At 38.5% G+C, this 21793-nt stretch overlaps 1 protein-coding gene across 1 annotated transcript; it reads left to right on the plus strand.

Moving 5' to 3' along the window:
* Positions 1 to 10143: 10143 nt before the first annotated feature.
* On the plus strand, positions 10144 to 10764 carry LOC121979773 (beta-1,2-xylosyltransferase XYXT1-like). The gene has a single exon (XM_042531766.1). It carries the CDS (start codon positions 10144 to 10146, stop codon positions 10762 to 10764), a length of 621 nt encoding a protein of 206 aa, XP_042387700.1.
* The last annotated feature ends 11029 nt before the right edge of the window (positions 10765 to 21793 follow it).

Here is a 21793-nt window from a genome sequence, read left to right on the forward strand (position 1 = left end):
TATATATATATATATATATATATATATATATATATATATATATCATCAGCCCACTCGGCTGGAACAAAATATAAAACACAGAAGAAAAACGATAGAAATCCAAAATACATGTCTGCTAGCCGGCTAGGCTTACACCACTCAACAACACAATACTCCGGAAACAAAACCGGAACACAAAGTCAAATACACACATACCATATACCACGATAAACATAAACAAAATGCGAAGACTGGTCTTCTAATGTGATGTGGGGACCGACAGTCAGGATACTCCAAGCGACTCCATAAACAACCTGCTACCTGAAAAAAAATAGTGTCCACGGGGGTGAGTTCAACAACTCACGAATACCAATAGATATGCCTAGTAAAATATATCTAACAGCAATAAACATGGAATACAACTTCCTAATCATATATAGGGAATATGCCAAACTGAAAGGTAACTGAGGAAGCTGTACTCACCAGGAACTCCTATCCAGACAAAAGGGTCGTCAAACCGAAAGTGTCAATAATCCTGTATGCAGGTCAAAGGTATGCATTCAACCAAAATGCAGCAACCAAACGCAGCAAACACAATCACAAGAATATAAATGCATCAATGCATGTGGTGCTAATGATGCGTCCTGGTCACCCCTGACGCCAGTCAGTCATCTCACACACAAATGGTGAGACCGAGTGGGTAGGGCTGTGACAACTGCTGTCGTCACCGCTCCCGATGAGTGACCGAGTGGACGGATGCTGTCGCCTGTCCTCCGACCCCAAATCATAAATGGGGAGCTCAATGCTCTCATCTCCCGTTACACGATGACGGGAGGAATTCCGGCTACCACGCTGAGTCACCGACCAACGGAGCCAAACAGAGTCCACCATCTGCCGACTACTGCCATCGGAGCCAAACAGAGCGGAACTGTCTGCCGGCTACCACGCTGAGTCCTCAGACCAACGGAGCCAAACAGCAGAACCGCCACACACCTGTCTGATATACCACTAACCCATGAGTGGTGGTGTGTGCAGTACATGTAACTAGCTGTCACGCCCCAGAGGAGTCCCTGTCCGAAGAAATTTCGGCAGCACCTCCCCTGTACCGGTGACAATCTGAAGCACTTCTACAAGCATAATATACCTCAGCCACATGCGGCTGGAATCATAACAATAAAAGAAAACAAACACCACGCAGTTAATATCAAATTCAGCCTCTGGCTGACACAACCACGCAGTTAAAAGTAAAGCAGCCCACTCGGCTGTACCAAACCAAAACACAACAAAAACTGACAGAAACCAAATACAACCAAACACAAAACTGCTAGCCGGCTAGGCTTACACAACCAACAACAAATACAAAATACCACATAACAACATCAACACTCCAAAAACAAAACCGGAGTACAGAGCTAAACAAACTGATACATAAACAAACAAAACATACGTGAAACCGATAAGTCTTCTGATGTGACGTGGGGACCAGCAGACAGGATACTCCAAGCGACATCATAACAACCTGGTACCTAAAAAATATAGAGTCCACGGGGGTGAGTTCAACAACTCAGCAGATACCTAGTTGACATGTATAGTAAACTATATCAAATAGTAATAACTATGGAGTACAGTCTCCTGAACAAAAGAAGGTAATGCATAATAGAAAAGGCTAAAGAGTACTGTACTCACCAGGGCCACCTATCAGAATAATCAAGTCGTCAGATCGGAAGTGTCATAAATCCTGTATGCATGTCAAACATATGCATCCATCCAAATGCAGCATATAAGTGCAGCAAACACAAGCAGTAAATGTATAAATGTGTATGATGCCAATGATGCGTCCTGGTCACCCCTGACGCCAGTCAGTCATCTCACACACAATGGTGAGACCGAGTGGGTAGGGCTGTGACAACCGTGCACTCTAGCATCACCATACCTGATGAGTGACTGAGTGGACGGGATGCTGTCGGAGTACTCCTGTCCTGTGACCCCAAATCATAAATGGGGGAGCTCAATGCTCTCATCTCCCGGTACATGACGGGATCTCTGTCGGCTACCACGCTGAGTCACCTGACCAACGGAGCCAAACAGAGTCCACCGTCTGCCGGCTACTACGCTGCTACACTAAATGCCAGCGGAGCCAAACAGAGCGGAACTGTCTGCCGGCTACCACGCTGAGTCCTCAGACCAACGGAGCCAAACAGCAGAACCGCCACACACCTGTCTGATATACCACTAACCCATGAGTGGTGGTGTGTGCAGTACATGTAACTGGCGATGTGCTCAACCATAGTGGAGCCGACAATCGCGCAGCATGCAATCATGATGCATGACACTAAGCATGGCATAAACTGATCAACATAACCATATCCATATACATAAAATGAGTATCATAATATCGATGGTCAAATACGAAGATCTAAAGTACACAGGTCAGATAGAATATCAAAAACCTAGGTCCTGAACATAACAAGCATGGTATGTCACTACTTCTCTGAGCATATATATATATATATATATAATCATGTGGGTACTAGCATAAAATGCATATCAGGTGAGCAAACAAGCATGTTACAGGTATCCAAAAGTGACATACCGAAACAATGACGAACATAATTATTACTAAAAGCTATGATCTACTAGACATATCAACAAGACATATCAAAAAGATAAGTCAAGGTACCCGCCTCAAAAGATGGAGATCATATCCGAAATAGATCCCGCATCGAGACGCCATCTCGAATCAAAGTCCTGTAATACATGATATACATATTTAGCTAATTACATATAATTAATTAGCTAAATCAAATCTCCAATTGGAACCATAACCTAATTAGGGAAACCCCTAATTGAAGGGTCATTAATTAATCTTAATTAATGTTCAACTTCTATTAATCCCAGCACCTTATTAATCAGGTCTAGCCCACACAAGCCCTAATTCTCCTCCAATTCGTTCACATAATTAGATCAATTTCAATTATAACTCATCATGATACTCACCAAGATATGTTGTGATCTCTAGTGGCTCACAACTAGATTCAGTGCCTGATCGGAGAAGACAACCGGAGCTCTGAATCACCGGCGAACAATACTGCTAGAGCCCTAGCACTCACCCAACTCTGATGTGGTTGCGGGTGGATGAAATGGCCGGAGTAAAGGTCTGTTGCCGCGGCTAACCACCTACGACCAACCTACTCTCCCTAGAACTAAATCCCTCTATAAAGAAGACATCAAGAATAATGAAGGCACTGACCTATGCAAAGATCGGCTCGGTGCTCGGGCGGGCATCCAACAGCCATCTTTGGGTAGTAACGGTCGTAGCTCGGAAGAGGAGAGAGCGCTCCTCACTGTGAGAGTGAGAGGGAGAGGAAAGAGCTTCGGCGTCGTTGACCGGCGATCGGGTGGCTGGTGGCGACGTCGGCTGTGGCCGACGCGAGGAAGGAGGAATAGAAGGTGCGTTCCTTGTCTCAGCGGCAGAGAGGGCATCGGCTGTCGGTGCTGCTCCCTTCGACCTCAAGTGGTAGCGCCGCTTGGTGTGGCTTGGGAAGGAAGAGAAGGAGGCCGACGCTAGGGCATAAGGATGGCGGCGCTGCTCGGGTCGAGAGAGGGCAGCAGTGTCGGCAGGGCACAGTGGCGGCCGGCGCGATGAAGAAGATGGAGAGGAGAAGATGATGTTTTTGCGGCGCCGGTGGATGGAGCAGTTAGGGCAGCAGGATTGGGAGAATTCGGGAGAAGAGGAGGCGCGGGGAGAGGCACGGGTCGGGAAAAGAAAAAAAATGGGAAAAGAGAAGTAAAAGAAAAGAAATATATATAATAATTCAACTTTTCCTCACTTAAATGGGGTAACCTAAATAGGCTTTCCCGGACCCCCATTTTTATCCCCGTAAACTTGTCCATACGAGCTCCGAAAAATTCCGAAAAAAATTTCCAGAAATACCGAAAAATTCCCTTATCATTATTCGTCATCATTTTTTTTTCCGGTATTTTACACAAGCGATGTGCTTAACCATAGTGGAGTCAACAATTGCGCAGCATGCAATCATGATGCATGACACTAAGCATAGCAATAAACTGATCAGCATAACCATATCCATATACATAAAATGAGTATCATAATATCGATGGTCAAATACGAAGATCTAAAGTACATAGGTCAGATAGAATATCAAAAACCTATGTCCTGAACATAATAAGTATGGAATATCCTGATCAGCATAGAAAAATCCATATATACATAATATGGGTACCACAGTATCAGTAGGTCAAATCCACGGATCTAGGGTATACAGGTCCTCTATGGTATAACAACCCAGATCCTAAACCTATCCCCCTTTCATAGCATATGTACCAACAATATGCACAGATCAAAGCCACAAGGTCTAGGTACACGAATCATATATGATATACTAATAGAAATACACAATCCAGGCGTGGCATAAAAACCTAAGTATCAGATAATTTGGATACACATGCTAGAAACAAACATCCAAAGCCTAGTCCTAACCTCGGTAAAGCATGGTATGTCACTCTAGAAACTAAGATACTCATGGTAATAAAGTACTCATGGCAACAAAATACTCATGGTAACAAATCACGAGATATAAGTACGGATACTTCACAGGCGACAAATCCAACATGCTATGGATATCAAACAGTGACATACCAAAGGCAAACATGTTCATTGCTTGTAGTTATAAAATACTATGCATATTCAATGACAATATCATAAAAGATAAGTCAAGAGGTACCCGCCTCCGATATAGATCGAATCGAACCAATCCGATGTCGAGACGCCCGTCTCGAATCACAGTCCTGTAACAACACGATATACAGATTTAGCTAATTACATATTAATTAATTAGATAAATCATATTCCCGAAAAACTAACCAAAATCCAAATCCAATTTTAAACCTTAATTGGATCATCAACTCCTCAATCATTTCATAACAAATTTATACAAATTAGAACTTGCAACAATTATAATCCCTCACAACAACGTAATCATATAATCTAGATTACACCATGATCTATAACTAAAATCAAAACCCTATTCCTTACCTCAACACCAAAGTCTCTTCTGTTGGTCCACAACAGGTGATTCCTGTCGGAATAAGGGCAGCCGCTGAAACAAAATACACCACCGTCGCAATGAATCTATAATTAGAAACCATAATCCGTAGTTAGCATAACCTTCCACCCAACCCAAGTGCTGCTCACGGCAAGACAAGAATCAGAGTACCAAATTTGAAAACCCAAACCTTAAGCCTTCACCTTCAACCCCTCTGTCGGATGCACCTGCTGTTGGCGTCGGAGCTCTATGGCCGGCGGCTCTGAAGAGGGGCAGCACCAGGAACTAGGGCACGACCTGGAGGCTAGGGCAGAGGGGAAGAGAGGAAAGGAAAGTATGTGACGGTGGAGAGGATAGGGCACACGACAACTTGAGTGTTGGCGAGAAGAGGAGCGATCGACTCAGGGGTTCCTGGGGCCGGCGGTGGATCTAGGGCACACGGAAGGAGTGGCCGGAGAGGGCAGCGGCAGTGGCATCGGTTGTTGATTTTTGGTGGTAGCACAAAGGAAAGAAGAGTGTCGGCCATGGCAGTCTCCACAGCGAGGGTAATGGGCAGAGGAGTAAGGAAGAAGGGAGAAGAGATGAGGAATTCTGCGGCGGTTAGGGCAGATGATCGGGAGAAGAAAACTCGGCTTGGCGCATGGATTCGGCGGGGGATGAAAAGAGCAGGCGCGAGGGGGAATTGGGGCACGGCGACAGAAGAGAGAAAATAAAGAAAAAGAAAAGAAAAAGGAAAAGAAAATAAAACTTTTCCTCATTAAAACAGGGTAGCCTAAACAGGCTTTTCCTGGCCCCATTTCTATCCCCGTTAACTCATCCGTACGAGCTCCGAAATATTCCCGAAAAATTTCCAAAAATCCCGAAAAATTCCCTTATTAATATCTGTCCTTTTTCGGTATTTTACAGAAGTAGATCTCATCTGTCGAGCTTGGCTTCGGACATCCCTTCGTGAAGCTCAAGGAACTTCTCCCAAAGTTCTTTCGCGGAGTTGTAGTTCCCGATCTGGTTGACTTCCTATGGCAGGAGAACGCTTAGCAGATGGTACTTTGCTTTTCCGTTCGCCACGTAGTCGACCTACTCCTTCTTCATCCATTGATATTTTTCTTTGCCCTCTGGAGCTACAAAGCCAAATTCTATTATTAAAATTAATTCAAAATCAGTTGTAAAAAATATCTGCATTCACTTTTTCCAGGTAGCGAAATCCCCTTCGAATTTTGGCGGGTAGATACTTGGTCCAACCATTATCTTTGCTTCGATTGATGGTTAGTCCTCCTGAAGCGTCTTAGCTCTGATACCACTTGTAGGACCGTTGGCGGCTAGCTAGAGGGGGGGTTGAATAGCCTTCAAGCACAAAAACAAAAACCAACCCTTCTCAAACTCTTAAACTAACACTTGTAAAATAATGAAAGCAATAAATTAAAACAGAAAAAGTAGAGGCACCATATTTGACTTGGTTACAACCGGGAAGGTTGTTAATCTAAGGAAGATGAAACACACTAGAATATCTCCTTTAGGCGGAGAAGCCTCTTACAGCAATGAGAGCGTAAAAAGAAAGAAACTAGTCTAGAAAATGAGCGTACAAGCGTTGGAATTACAATTCTTGAGTTCGTTGAAAAGCTTCTAACTCAAGGCTATATTTATAGCCTTGGTCGGGGCGCCCCGAAGGGTTCCGGGCGCCCTGGGGGGATAAAACTTTATCCCCCAGCGTTCAAATCGTATTTGACGTGATCTGGTCAACTTTTCAGGTCCGAGCGCCCCGGACTGTTCCAGGCGCCCCGGACCCCGAAGTCAACTTTGGTTGACTTTTTCGGTCCGGGTCCTTTGCTTCGGCTCTGCTCGCCTCGGTCCGGGTCTTTTACTCCGAATCCGCTCGCTTGGGTGATCTCTTCCATCCGGAATAGGGCTCACCCGAACACAACTTCCGGTCTTCTCGAGCAGGCTTCCGCTCCGGCTTCTCGTCCCTCGGAATCGCCGAATGTTTCCTTCTTGTCCGTCAACATGCTCATCCGCAGTCTTCGTCCCTCGGTCGCACCCCGTGCCGACCTTCTTGCTAGCTGCATCTCTTGCTCCCCGAGCAGTCTTCCGCTCCGACTTTTCGTCCCTCGGAACCACCGCACGCTTCCTTCTCGTCCGCCTGCGTACTCTTCCGCAGTGCCTCATCTCTCGGACGCACCGCGTGTCGTCCTTCTCGCTAGCTGCGTCTTCCGCTCAACTACCTATGCTCCTAAGCTCCTGCACACTTAGACACAAGGTTAGAAACACACATGACCTAACTTAACTTGTTGATCACACCAAAACAACCTTGGGGTTCCAACATAAAATACCTCTAAAATTTAAAGAGAAATTCTACAAAATGACTATTAGACATGTTATATTATATGATGCCCAATGTTGGACAAAAAAATGAAAGTTGTAGAGATGAAGATGTTAAAGCGGATGTGTGGACATATAAGGATGACGAAAATAAGAAATGAGAGTATTAGAGAGAAAGTCAGAGTTACATCTATTAAGAAAAAACTTCTAGAGATATGTTTAAGATGGTACGAATATATACTTAGATGATCAATGAATGCTCCAGTTAGACGATGTGAAATTATAATAAATGCGCACGTCAAATGACGAAGATAAAAAAAAACTTAATTAGTAATAATAAAATAAAATAAAATTTATTTAAATATAGGAGATAATATAGTAAGGGATAGAGCTTAATAGCATAGATAGATAGTAGAATAATATATATAACCAGACTTAGGATAAAACTTGATCGTTATGGTAGGTTAACAATCGTGCGTTGCCCCTATATCTGTTTGTGTAGATGCAGCTGATGGGTTGAAAATGCCTGGTAAACTTCAAAGAAAAGCTCAGACAACTTGGAGCACTGGATGCAATTTTTGATCTTCTTTCTAGCTGTCATTCTACCTTGCAGGTGAGATTAGATTATGACATTCTCCATTTTTAGCTTGACAATATCCTTGACAAAGGAAAACACTAGCTATGATGTACTAAATGCTTATGCAAAATGTTTCATTATCATTGTGGTTAATTGAAGTTGCGTAACAGTTTATATAGCTAGCAAGCATTTTTAAACGGGGGGAATAACATAGTAGCGGGAAATGGGAGGATCTAATAATATTTATTGATATAAGCTATTTGTCAAATTTTCCTACCTCTGATTTTTGAAGAATTGTCTTATGGTGCTTGGTGCATGGGGATTTGATAAATATAAATATCTAATTAAATGGAGATGATGAAAATAAGTTTTCTTATTTTTCAAATGGATTTGAATTTTTCATCTCTGTAGTTCTTGAGTTGGATCAAATCCACGGGGCTGAATTACCAAAGTTCATTATATGCGGTATATCACCACTGTTAAATGTTTAATGATAGGCTATTCACCTAAACTTATAGTTTTGATATTGATCACACCACTTTCTTATACAAAATCGATATAGGCCACGATTATCAAAATCGATGCAGTACTCCATGATAGTCCACCAATGAGTATTGGAAACAAAAAAAACACAGTACTGAAGTTTGCATATCATAGCAATATGTTGAAAAATTCTGACAATATAACCTCTATAATATTATTTTTAGCGTTTTGAAAGTCGGGGCTTGTTGATGAAATATCTACACCATTGTCTCGAACAAAGACAACAATCCCCAGACTCAAGCAAGCCCAAAAAAGTGACCGATATAGAACATTGTGTCGGGCTGTCAAAGAAAAAACGCAAGTCAGATAAACAATACAAATCTTACCTTGTTGAAGGGACATAAATGCGAACATAAGCACGCAGAACACCAGTGCTAGGAAGGACTACAAATGAAAATATTTTTCAAGAAATTAGATCTCTATATTATAGGAAAAATGGAATTCAAGCTCAAATTTTTCATTCAAAAGCAGGCATTTCTTTGATTGAATAATTCTTTCTAATGAAACTTTTGAATGATGACATATTCTAAATTGTGACTATTGAAGGATTTTCTTAATTTCTTTATAACAAAATGTTCTATCTATATTATCTTGAAATTGTCCATGTTGATCCAACAACTTAGGTCCAATCAATCAACTCGTCGATAAGTTAATGGCTCAAATTGGTGGAGCTTGATATGACGGCATGAATCTTATTCCATTTATACTCTCAACACATCTTTCATATCGAGACACTCCTTTGGATAATAGACGTATTTTTTTTATTGATCAACAACTTAGTCTTGTTAGTCGTCAAATTATTTCTTTGAAAATCGAGACAACCCTTTTGATATGTGTATCCCTAAGGATAAGAGTTTTAAGGTCGAGGCAAAGGTGAGACCGATGATATTATCCCGCGCTCAAGTGGTTATGATTTATTGACAATTGTCTCCCAAGATACAATAACCTACGACTCAAAATAAAAGCAACTACATTTTGAGTCCTGACGAGTTTTTGAAGCTTTGAAACTCTTTGTAGAGTAGAGGGAAAGAACTTAAGAGAAGAATTCACAACTTGAGAATCAAGTGATTTATACAAAAAGAGTGAAGTTCCTTTTATAGGGATGAAGTGTTTCCCAAAAAATAAAGAATTTCTTCCAAGAGATGTGTCTTTTATTTAAAACATCATTAACTTAATTAATCATTTTTTACTATTATTATCTATTAATTAATAGATTAATCATTTAATTAATCTATTCATTAATTAACTTTCTCAATAATTAATTGATTAATTTTTATCAATGCACTGCTACATCTCGGAAATTAATTCTAATTTCTCCATTTATTTCTCACCTCTTAGGAGGTGTTTGGTTGGAGGTTATCATTGATAACCTTGGTAGGTTATCAACAAAAACCTTGTTTGGTTTAGGTAATGAGTAATTCTCGATAATAAGCAAGTTCCGCCATGTTAGCAAAGTCGGCATGCAACCTGGAATCGCATTACCTCTAAAATCTAAGGTCTTGGACGATGTCAGGGTTATCAATTTTTTTATTCCAAAATTACCCTCCACAATCCACTACTAGGTCCAGTTCTTGATCACCAACATCCAGTCGTGGTGGCTGAGCAAGTATCGACCCATCTTTGATCTGCTCACTTGGTACGAATTCGTCGACCTCGACAAGAGCGATGACGGGCACTACCGCCCACACGCCCCTGGTCGACCTACGCTTCCACAATGACCTCACCATCGACCCCGCTCACGCGCCCAACGACATCTCCATGCTCGATTTCACCATATTCCTGCACGAGGCGTACGCGCTCCCACAAGAGCTTGTCGTCAGCCTTCGGGCACACCCAGAGCTGCAACTGCGGCTCCTGTTGGTGGCGCGAAATGGCACGCGACGGTTCACCAACGTGCCACAGATCGTGCGGACGACGAAGGCGATGGGCTTTGAGGTGGTGCTCGATGACACGGACTTTGAGAACATGGCCGGGTTCGCAGAGGTGGTGAACTGGTGTAACGTGATCATGGGAGTGCATGGCGCCGGGCTCACCAACTTGGTGTTCCTGCCGATGAATGTGGTGGCGATACAGATTGCGTCATGCTACGACTTGGAGGAGGTGGCGGAGCACACGTACGAGCCGTCGACGAGGGATTCAGGGATGCTCTACTTGCAGTATGGCATCAGCGTGGACGAGAGCACGTTGTTAGAGTCGTATCTGAGAGATCACCCGATGTTCATAGACCCGCAATCGATCCACCATCAAGGCTGGTTTAAAATGGGAAAGATCTACCTAAAGCAGTAGAACATGAAGCTTGACATCGATAGGTGCAGGCTGGTCTTGATCAAAGCCATCAATTTATTCTATTCGACCCAATCTTTTCCTCGCTCTGTTCGGCGACGGCAGGGAAGAAGAGAAGTCATGGGAGAGAAGAGATAAAAAGGTTTTTACTCAATTAAATTAATTCAAAAGGTTAAAGGGTAAATTAGTAAATATAAAACTAAGTGATTGCATAACCTAAGTTGAACCAAACACCTAATAGGTTATGTTTTATTCCCCATAACCTTGGTTATGTAATTACTTGGTAATCATATAACTAAGGTTATGCATGATAACTTGAACCAAACACACTCTTAATAGTCTCACGTGAATCAACTCAGCTCATGTGCAAGCCAATATCTTTGTCCAATCATACTAGACTAACTCTTCATTACTCGAATAATTTTAGATATTAATTTATTCTCGTGAAATAGTCATTCATGTCCCTATTTAATTTATTAGATATGAAAACTAATTTTCTAACAATCTCCCACATGAATGAAAATTATGAATATTTCAAGTCTCAAACAAAAGTTCAACAGAAGGCTATGGGAGGTAGCTTATGGCTTGAAAACTTCCGTAGTAGAATATGATCAATTTACTTAGTTACCCAATGAACTATGCCTTGAATTGTTTAACTCTTGGTGTAAACCAAGACGGGTCATACTCACACATTAGCCCCCTTGCTCCTTCCGATTCCTTGTCGTGTTTGTTTTGGCCATGAACAATAACAATTCATAAGTGCTTACAGTTTTGAAGTGGCCCTCACTTCGCACCTATATAGATGATCTTCTATTAAGAATATCTTGCAATACCACATCATATTCTTTGTGGTACAATATAAGAATCATTAAGAGTTTCATCCTATACTCATTTTGTAGAGCCCACCTTTCTATCTTCATGAATGAGTTGGAGTAATTACTCTTAGATGTCTTGAATCATTTAACTTAGTTGTCCCTTTTAAACCATGATCTTGAAATCTCTAGTAAGCATGGTTGGGTTAATACAACTCAATTCAAAGATTAGGCTTTACACTCGTTCCCGTAGACAAATAGTTTACTTGATCTCTGGGTAGACCCTTTTAATTAGCGAATCCATATAGTTCTCTATATTCCACCGACTACAGATTTACTACTTTAAACGGTGTTGTCTTCTACAAATATTTTAAGACTTAGTATTTCACATTAGTGTCCTTCATGTAGCTTCTTGGCTATAGTGCATCATAACTATTGGCACATATTGATGCATTTCATGCAATCAATTCTTTCGGCCCTAAATTAGACATTTATACCTTAGCCAAATACCCTCATAATCATTGGCTTACACCCCATATTCATAAGTTCTATAGGAAGGTTTGTAACCCTTTTATGATTTAGGGAATTTTATCTCTATCTCTGGGATTTATGGTTTGCCAAGAGGACAACTCCCCACACAATTTTGGGGATAATTCTAAAACTTATCAGCATGACCTTTATCACCTCCTTACAACCTTATTAATTGAGGTGAGTAGGATACATTCAATTAATGGATGTTGCTCTTCTTTAGGACACCTTCCTCAAACAATACCTTACATTATCTTCCTCGATTACCATCGGTGATCCTACTTAGTTCATTTTTCCAACCACATTTTTAGTGTTTTTTTAAGGGATTCAATCTCACTTAGTAAGAAGTCTCCATGTCTCCTTCAATAATTGATGAAGGGATATCCTTTGTGATAGAAGAGAAAGGTTGTAACGCCTTTAATAAAATTCCCCTTGCATAACACAAAGTTGTTTAGGACCACCAATCCTCATTTGGTCTTTTGTAGCCGAACCAGAAGTTATAGCTGTCTGATATAAGTTTGACCAAAATTGCATCTCTTCTTGAAAATTGTTTGATCCAGAGAGCTTGTATCCTTAGTCTACCAATTTCACTGAATCAAAACTACAATCATCTATTTTAGAGTGATGACAAAGATAACACTCAATTCTCAAAAAGTGCTCAATCTAGAAAACAAGCAGCCCTTGGTCTTCTAATTTCATCAAGCCAAAGTTATGATCATTTGATCAGAGTATTGACCAGGATTACATTTACTTTTCGAGAGACACATAATTCAAGCATCCCTTGGTCTTCCAATCTCACCAAGCTAAAGTTGTGGTCATCCAATCAGAGTGATGATTAGGATTGAATTTACTCTTTTAGAGACACTTGACTCAAGAAGTCTGCATTCTTTGGTCTTTTAATCTCAAGCCAAAGCTGCAATCCTCCGATCATAGCGCTAACCAAGTTGCATTTTACTCTTCGAGAGACACTCAACTCAAAAGCCATGCTCAATTGTCCGATTGGATAGAATCACACTTGGTCACCGAGATTGTGCCAGGGAAGTATCTTAGTTCATAAACTAGGGTCACGTCTAGTCACCACTCACCAAGAGGCTAGAGGGGATTTGTCACATGTTGATCTTGTAACCAGAGTGATTCATTATTGTTGAGCACAAGAGCCAAGGTTACATGATTGTCCATTTGGCCTAGTGCCAAGGACATATCCTTTGATTATGGTTGAAGCAGTGCAAGAAATCTCTTGGCTTTGACACGATGAGAGTTAGACTCAATCTTTTGGTCAATTATAACATGTATGATGTAATCCTTCTAACTCCTCTATTTTGACCTTCACATGTCTTGTTTTGACTTGAGTTAGACTCAAGTTTGGCTTCTCACCAAGTAAGCTTGGGCTTCTATTTGAGGACTCCCATTTGCCCCTTTTGTGGATAGTTAAAGTCACCATGCTAACTTTGTGATTTTAGCCTAATAACTCCCACAAAGCCTTGACCATCATTGTTACATTATACCCATTATACAATTTTGTTGTCCAGCCATTTGAGCATATGATTCTCGCACAAGAAATTCTATTATTTGCGAATAACCCTCCCTTTACTTAAGGCTCATCTTTAGATGCATTAGGTACATCTTTCGATAGTATATTTTCTTCAAGTAATACAATATCTTCTACTACCATTACAAGCAGTCAATGTCGATCCAACAGTCGAGTCCGGTCAATCTGTTCGTCGATAAGTCGATGGCTCAAACTGATAAGTATATATAACAATGTGAATCTTGTCTTGTTCAAACTCTCAACATACCCTTTCAATTATCAAGGCACCCCTTCGGGTAATAAACGTATCTTTTTTGGTATCATCGTGACTGACTTAATCTTTTCGGTTGTCAATTCATCCATTTGAATATCGACACACCCTTTCAGGTAAGCTTATCCCTACAAATAAAATTTTAAGGTCGAGGCAAAGACAGACCCTTCTTTTTAAGATATACTATTCCATCCAGGTGCTTATAGTTTATTGACAATCGTCTCCAGATACAACAACCTATGATTCAAAATATAAGCACTCTAAATTTTGAGTTCTAACGAACTTTGGAAACCTTGTAATTCTTTTGAAAGGAATGAGAGAAGAATTCACAACATGAAAATTGAGTGGTTTGAACAAAAGAAATGAACTTCCTTTTAAAAGGATGAAATGTTTCTCCTAAAGGGCAAAGAGTTTCTTCAAAGAGGTGAATAGTCATGGATGTGTCTTTTACTAAAAACATCCTTAACTTAATTAATTTAATTAATTATTTTATTTTTACTTTTGCCATTGTTATCCATTTTTTTAGTTAATTAATTAACTACTTCTCAATAATTAATTGATTAATTTCTATCAATTCACAGTCACATCTCGAAAATTATTTTCAATTTCTCAATCTATTTCTCATCCTTAATGGTCTTACATGAATTGACATTCATCTATACTGAAGTTAGCATTTGTGTATTTACGTCCATGAGCTCAACTCGTTTGAGAGCTAATATTTTTGTTGATTATAGTAGACCAACTCTTTATTATCGGAATATAACAACCAACAACAACCAAATTTATCCCGCTAGTTGAGGTCAGTTATATGAATCCTTCTATGTTATTGGACTCTGTCCTCTACTATATCATCATCTATATTTAAATAAATTTTCTTATTTTATTATTGCTAAGTCTTTTTTGATTTTTTTCTTCGATGTGCATATTTGTCATAGTTTCATGTCGTCTTTCATATCATCTTAATCTCTTTATTACTCGAATAATCTTAGATATTAAGTTATCATTCACTCAAAAAAATAATTTACAACGATCTACTTGTAAAATAGTCGTCCATATTTCTATACAATTTTTTGGCTATAAAAACCAGTTTTCCAACAATTTCCAGGTAAAAAAAAAAAACTTTACGAATGAGGTAGGTAGATTTTCAAACTCTTTGTTTCTATTCCTTTTCTTTACATGTATATAAGAATAAGATCTCTTAGTTTGATATTTTAGATATCATAAGTTTAGCACATATCTATTTGCACAGAGGTTGTACTTCAATTTCATAATCTTATTTCTATTTTTTTCTCTAAACACATTAGTTAAGACAAGGAATACTTTATATACTCTCATTATTTCAGTCATCTTTAATTCTTAAAATTTATAGGAAATGCAGTGGATAAAAATTATGCAAAATAACTCAATGTGTCTAACTAACCGCATATTTCTTCAAAGCTCCTTTGTAAAAATTTAAATCTCGATGGTGCCTATGCAGCAAATCGATAGCATCCTTGTAAGCCAAAGACAAAAAAATGTATTAGCTCTTAAGATCAAGCCCCATAAACAAGTAATAATTGATCAGATTAACAATAGTATGGAGACTTTCATACATCAGTACAAAAAAAAATGTTACTGATGTCCACTACCATAAGACATAGAGATAACCTAAAGGAAGGAAAAATATCTAGTTGACATTTAGCATATAAATCATCAATTAAGTTTACAAAACAATGATAACATATGGTCACAATAAAATAAAGGATTAGGTATCAAGTGTCATATACATGCTCGCTGCATTTTTGGATCCACAAAAACCACTGGACTTTGGCCCAATTTCATTGGACTACCCTATGGCAAATGATCATTCAATTTTTTTGAAGGATGGTAGTTGGCTTTAGAATCAGTAAATATTTGTAGAGGCTGTGCAATTTCATAATCTTATTTCTCTTTTATTTTTCTCAAAATATCATTAGTTAAGACAAGGAATATTTCATATACTCTTATTATTTTAGTCATCTTTAATTCTTAAAATTTATAGAAAATGCAACGGAGAAAATAAATAAAATAATTTAATGTGTCAATTTACCGCACATCTCCCCAAGACTCTTGTTGCTGTAGTGCAAGAATTCAAATCTTTGACTGACACAATGTAGTTCCCACAGAGCAAATCTATTGCATCCTAGTAAGCCAAAAGACAAAAAAATATAACCTCTTAAGATGACAAGTAATAATTGATTAGATTAGCAATAGGATTCCAATCAAAGGAACTAAACAATTGCAAATCATGAAATATTAAAGGAACTAACGGACTTCAATCAAAGGATGTTCAACAAGTTCTTAAATTAGAAATCTAGCCATCATATAAATTATAGATAAACAATTGCAACTCGGCCATACTTGTTTTGTTCCATCAGCAAAGCTATTCAAATAACAACAAGCAATAGCATTCCATCCATCATTTGCAATTCCTTGAAGTGTTCGTGTTCCATACCTGGAAAATTCAAATAAAACTAAGTAATATGCTAGACGTGAATTTAGTAGTATGCATCTGGTGTTAGACAAAAGTATGCCACACCAAGTTTAATGCAAAGAATTCTAGAGAAAGATGGCATCAATGCAAAATATGATAGTAGGCAATTCTGATAACTTTAGAAACATAAAAGGAAAAAACTATGCATCAAATACTTACTATAAAGTAGGTAGAGGATCTAGATAATAATAAAAAAAACAAGCTTCAATAAATATTTACATCAAGGAACTACAAGAATGACAAGCACAAGAAGAACAAAAAAGAGTGTCAATCAAAGGCAGACTATAGTTGTGCACTGTCACTTAGGCAGCTCAATTTCCAATTGAAAGAGAATTATTGGTATTGATTGGATCCTGATGAAGGTTTACATGCCAAGTTGTCTATATGCTTGAACTGTTTCCACATTCTTTGAACACAACAAAACTAATGTCATTCCTGTATGAATGGTAATGGTATGCAACAAGGTCTCCTGTGACAACATATTCAAGGATAATTTCATTTGGATATGCCTACTAAGAAGGAAAAAGTACATTTACCATAGGTCTTAGAGGCGTTGGGTATACTCTCTAGTTTTGTTTCTTAGCACTACTATTGAAATTGATTTCGAGTCGAATTTTCAACCCTTGACAACATTCAGTTTCAAAAAAGTTATGAAACCTTCTGAAAAAAAAAACACATTGATGTACAGATTGACAAATATATTCTTGTACGATCAGGGTATGATGTAGCACAACTATTGAAATCGATTTGGAGTCAAATTTTCAATCCTTGCCAACATTCAGCTTCAAAAAAGTTATGAAACCTTCTGAAAAAAAAAACACATTGATGTACAGATTGGCAAATATATTCTTGTACGATCTGGGTATGATGCACTTGTTCAACAGAAATGTTGCCAGTATGTGTCAACAAGAGCACATTACGGAGCATATGATATTTCAACTGATAGTACTATTTTAGATCAATTAAAGTATTGGAAACCATTCCAAAACTAGTTTGACATCTTGTTATGGAGTAGTATACCAAGTAAATACACAGTTACCTCACGAAATCTCCTTTTGATGTAGGAATTCCAGAATATTGGATGCTGATTTCATCTCCAAGATTAGCCCATACTGAAAGTAGTAATTACATATTAGCAACTATCTAGGAAAAAACACAAAACTTTCAAAAACTTACAAATTTTACGATTTTCCACGAGGTATGGACAAGCACTAATTTTGTCTTCAACACCAAACAGACCAATTTTTTTGAGCTGATTTTCCAATATCTTTTGGGCAATCATACTTTGTAATTATAAGACACAATATCATCTAGTAATTTAGGAAAAAATAATCTTGAGCATGCTAAAAGAAACAACTAAAGAAGGCAAATATAGTTTCCATTTGAAATTAGCAAGACTTAAAAAATACTGTATCAAAGCATTTGACGGTAAAAAGACCTTTACTTCTGAAAAGAATAAATAATGAAGACTCCCGGCATTTCTAAGCAAAATAAATAAAAGTGTTACAAGAATTGGTTTGGAATCTTTCCTTTTTTGAAAATGTGCTGAATTGAGTCACTCAATGTAATATCTTTAAGCTTAAAGCCTTGACATAACTTGGGTTTCAAGACAAGAAAAGCAGTTGATAAGGTTGTTTCTTATTCAACTTGCTTGGTTTAGGACTTAAATGTTAGGACCAAAAGAATTCACATATCTGCACAATAGTATGATATTGTCAATTTTGAGCCAAAGCCCTCATGGATTTGTTTTTGGCTCTACCTAAAAGACCTCATATCAATGGAGATATTTTTCATCTTTTAAACTAATGATCTTTTCCATGTATTTTCAATGTGGGACTTTGATTGCATTCTTAATAATTTTCCTCTCAAACGAAGGATCACCATTACTCTCCTGGTCTGAGCCTCCCCTCAAGCATCCGGTCACTCTAAGGATCACCATTACTCTCATGGTCTAAGCCTCCCCTCAAGCATCCGGTCACTCTTGACCTGCTTCAAGCCTCCCTTCAAGAATCTGGTTACTCTTGACCTGTTCTGGCCTCCCCTTAAGTATCTGATCACTCTTAACCTTCTTTGGGCCTCCCTGCAAACATCGAGTCACTCTTGACTTGCACCGGACCTTCCCACAAGCATCTGGTCACTCTTGACTTATTCTAGATTCAAGGTCACCCCACATGACATCCAGTTTGGACCATGACTCTGATACCACCTGTTAGGACCAAAACAATGGTATGATATTATCTACTTTGGATCTAAGTTCTCAAGGATTCTAATATGGGACTTTGATTGTATTCTCAACACTAAACAAAGGTATGTGATCCTGTCCGAAATCGTGAAGCTGAAAAGCCGAGGATGTGGCAGCCTCACTGACTGGATGAAGACCACGCTCCCTCTACAAAATAAATAACGTCAATGCCGAGCCAGGGAAGGGGTCCCGGTATTGGCCCTCCAATGCTCAAGTCAGTCACCGGAATATGAAGAGGAGTGGAACAACGATAGAATTATGAGTAAATAGTAAATCACGCGTACCTCCGCTGGTGATGGACCCCTCTTTATATAGAGCCCTGGTGGGTGACATGCACGCTCCTCGAGGCATGGGCACGTTCTTCGATATGTCCGAGGACACGTTCTCCACCAGGTTCATAGCCACCTCATCCACTAGTCGTGTGCACGTTCTCCGACACATTCACGGTATACGCCAACAGTCTTGCTGCTTAGCCGAGCGAGTCAGCCGCTCGGCCAAGACTCCTCCGCTTGGCCGACTTCGGCTCCTCCTCTGTATGATGGTTCCGAGCAGTGACTTGTCCCTCTCGATCGGACAATATCTCCCATGCCCTTGGTGCCTCGATGCTTCTCGGAGCGCCCGGTGCCCGGAGATGCCACTGCCATATCCTGAGCCGAACGAGTGGTCCGCTAGGACGAGTCTCCTGCCGACCGGACACTGGTCCATCAGGTCAGCCAATATAGCCATCTTCTGTTTGGGCGACGCCGATGAACCCTTTTGAGCCCTGGCGTTGACCGTCTTGACCTTGACCTCCACCGTGGCAGTTGACCCATGACAGGTGGATTGCTCCTTATTACCACATTAGTATGCATAGTAAATCAAAGGTGACTAAGTAGAGTTCATATTGCCCTATCAAGGTTTAAAGTTGCATGTCGTGCTGGTCGGCACGAATGAAATTTTCCATATGTCCACCAATAGACACGACACTGCATTCGGCACTAAGGCAAAGAGGAGAAGAGAAGAAAAAAATATAAACTTTATCAAATGACAGATGGTAATAGCAGATAATAATGACAAAGAAATTAGGTACGAGGCCTTCTGTGCTAAAACACTAGTAGCGGGTGTCCGCTGCCGAACGTTCGTGAACAAGCTTGGTGTTGGGCTTGGTAAGAGCTTGTTTATGTTCATTCAATACACAAGATCAATTAAATAAATAAGCTTGAACAACTCATTAAACTAAATAAACAAGCTTGAATACATATGTGTTCAGTTTGTTAATGTACGTGAATAATGTATATGAATAATGTCCGTGAATAATGTTCACGAACCATGTTCATTAATAAACTCTTATCAACATTCTAAATAAACAAAAGAAGCTTTTAAAATGAACCAATAAGTTTGAATTATCAAGCTCAATAACCAATCAAATAAGTAAAAGTTTCAAACAATCAAATAAGCTGGACTTGAGAGTTCGATAACATCTAAACGAATCAACCTCAAGCCAAGCTTAAACCAAGCTCAAGCTCATACAAAATAAACCAAGTCAAACTTGAACAATCATTTCAATGGCTTAGTTCATTTTAGTCTCGGCTTGACTTGGCTTAGTTAGCTTATCAAACAAGCTTGATTTAGGGAACTCATAACCGCTAAGTTTTGGGCCTCAAAAGTACTTTTGTGCCCATTTCAAAGCCTATGAACTTCTTTTTACTTTTTTTAGTAATTTCTATGTTTATGGTATTTAGGGTATTTTTGGTATGTCGATTATTTATGGGTCAAGGTTTGTCTATATAAGCATCCTATTTAATTGTTTGAAGAATTATCCTCTACTATTAACTAAGTTTCATTTTTTGGCAAACGACATGATTCCTCTCGATTTCTCAGTTTTCTCTTCTTGCCTTCTCCTCAATCTTCCTCATTGTTAACCCACAAGATAATCGGTATAATGTCCGACATCAATTCGAAGCCCCCACGACCTTTATCTTTCTTTCCCTTTCTTTTATCCAATTTAATCCTTTTTTTAATGTTATTTACTATTAATTCTTTTTCTACTGATTTATTTTATCATTTTCCTTCTCATTTTTTTCCTACCTACTAATCCATTAGTTTCTTATTTGTTTTCTTCTCTACTAATTTCTTTTCTATTAATTTTTTTTCTCTTTCACTAATTTCCCCCTTTTCTCTTTCTCTTTATTTTATTTTATTTTATTTTCTTCCTTTAAAATTTCATCTGCCATTCTTTAATTTTTTATTTACTTACCTTTTAATATTAAAAGGAGAACTATGAAATGATAAAATTTCTATCAAAAACTTAGTGGCGTAGAAATAACTATTTCTTACGATATAGAATAAGACTTTGTACAACAAATCTAATATAAATCGAGCCTTCTCCAAAACCCAACATTATGAGAGTTTTATACATCAGATTACCATCATCATCCTTTTTTTTTTCCCTTAATTCATATAAATCTTTTCCTTTCATGAATTTTTTCACCCCTAATTCACAAAAAAAATTTCTTTTTCCTCTAAGATTTTTTTAGATAGAAAAAATAAATATAATATAATCCTTAATGTTATAAAATATACTATCATTTTTATTAAATTTTAAATTAAATTATTCTTAATTTTATAATATAATATAATAAATTCTTAATCTTATACTATATTACAATATTGAAATTCTAATATGACTCAAAATTTTAAAACTTGGCTCTATCCATTTGAATGAGTATGACCGCAAAAAAAAAAAAAAAAAAAACAATCGAGGAAAGATGCATCTCTAACAAATCAAGATAAAAGAAAGTAAATGTAGAAGTCGATGAAACCAAAAATAGATTTGATCAAGCAATCTTAGTGACATTTTTGTTGAAAATTTAAAATATACATCACAGAAAGTTTGGATGTAGATGCATACAAGTGTGATGAGAGCAATGAAAAACCTAGATTGAAGACATTACTCGAACTGATATCCTCAAGTTTCAATACAGCACTAACTACTCACAATGATGCCCAAAACTTCTAGGTTCCAACATTCAATAGTCTATCTACTTAGGTATCACATAAATGCGGTTCAATAGTTTGTATGGATGGTATTTTATCTTCACGAAGTTCCATGCTCTAATTTCCAAATTCCAACTGCTTAAAGATTCAAATTATATATTCA

This window comes from Zingiber officinale, chromosome 5A, assembly GCF_018446385.1.
Source record: "Zingiber officinale cultivar Zhangliang chromosome 5A, Zo_v1.1, whole genome shotgun sequence".
Classification (NCBI taxonomy): domain Eukaryota; kingdom Viridiplantae; phylum Streptophyta; class Magnoliopsida; order Zingiberales; family Zingiberaceae; genus Zingiber; species Zingiber officinale.

Bases quoted from the DNA above. Each gene is read 5' to 3' on its own strand.
- LOC121979773 (XM_042531766.1), top strand. From the start codon at position 10,144: ATGACGGGCACTACCGCCCACACGCCCCTGGTCGACCTACGCTTCCAC.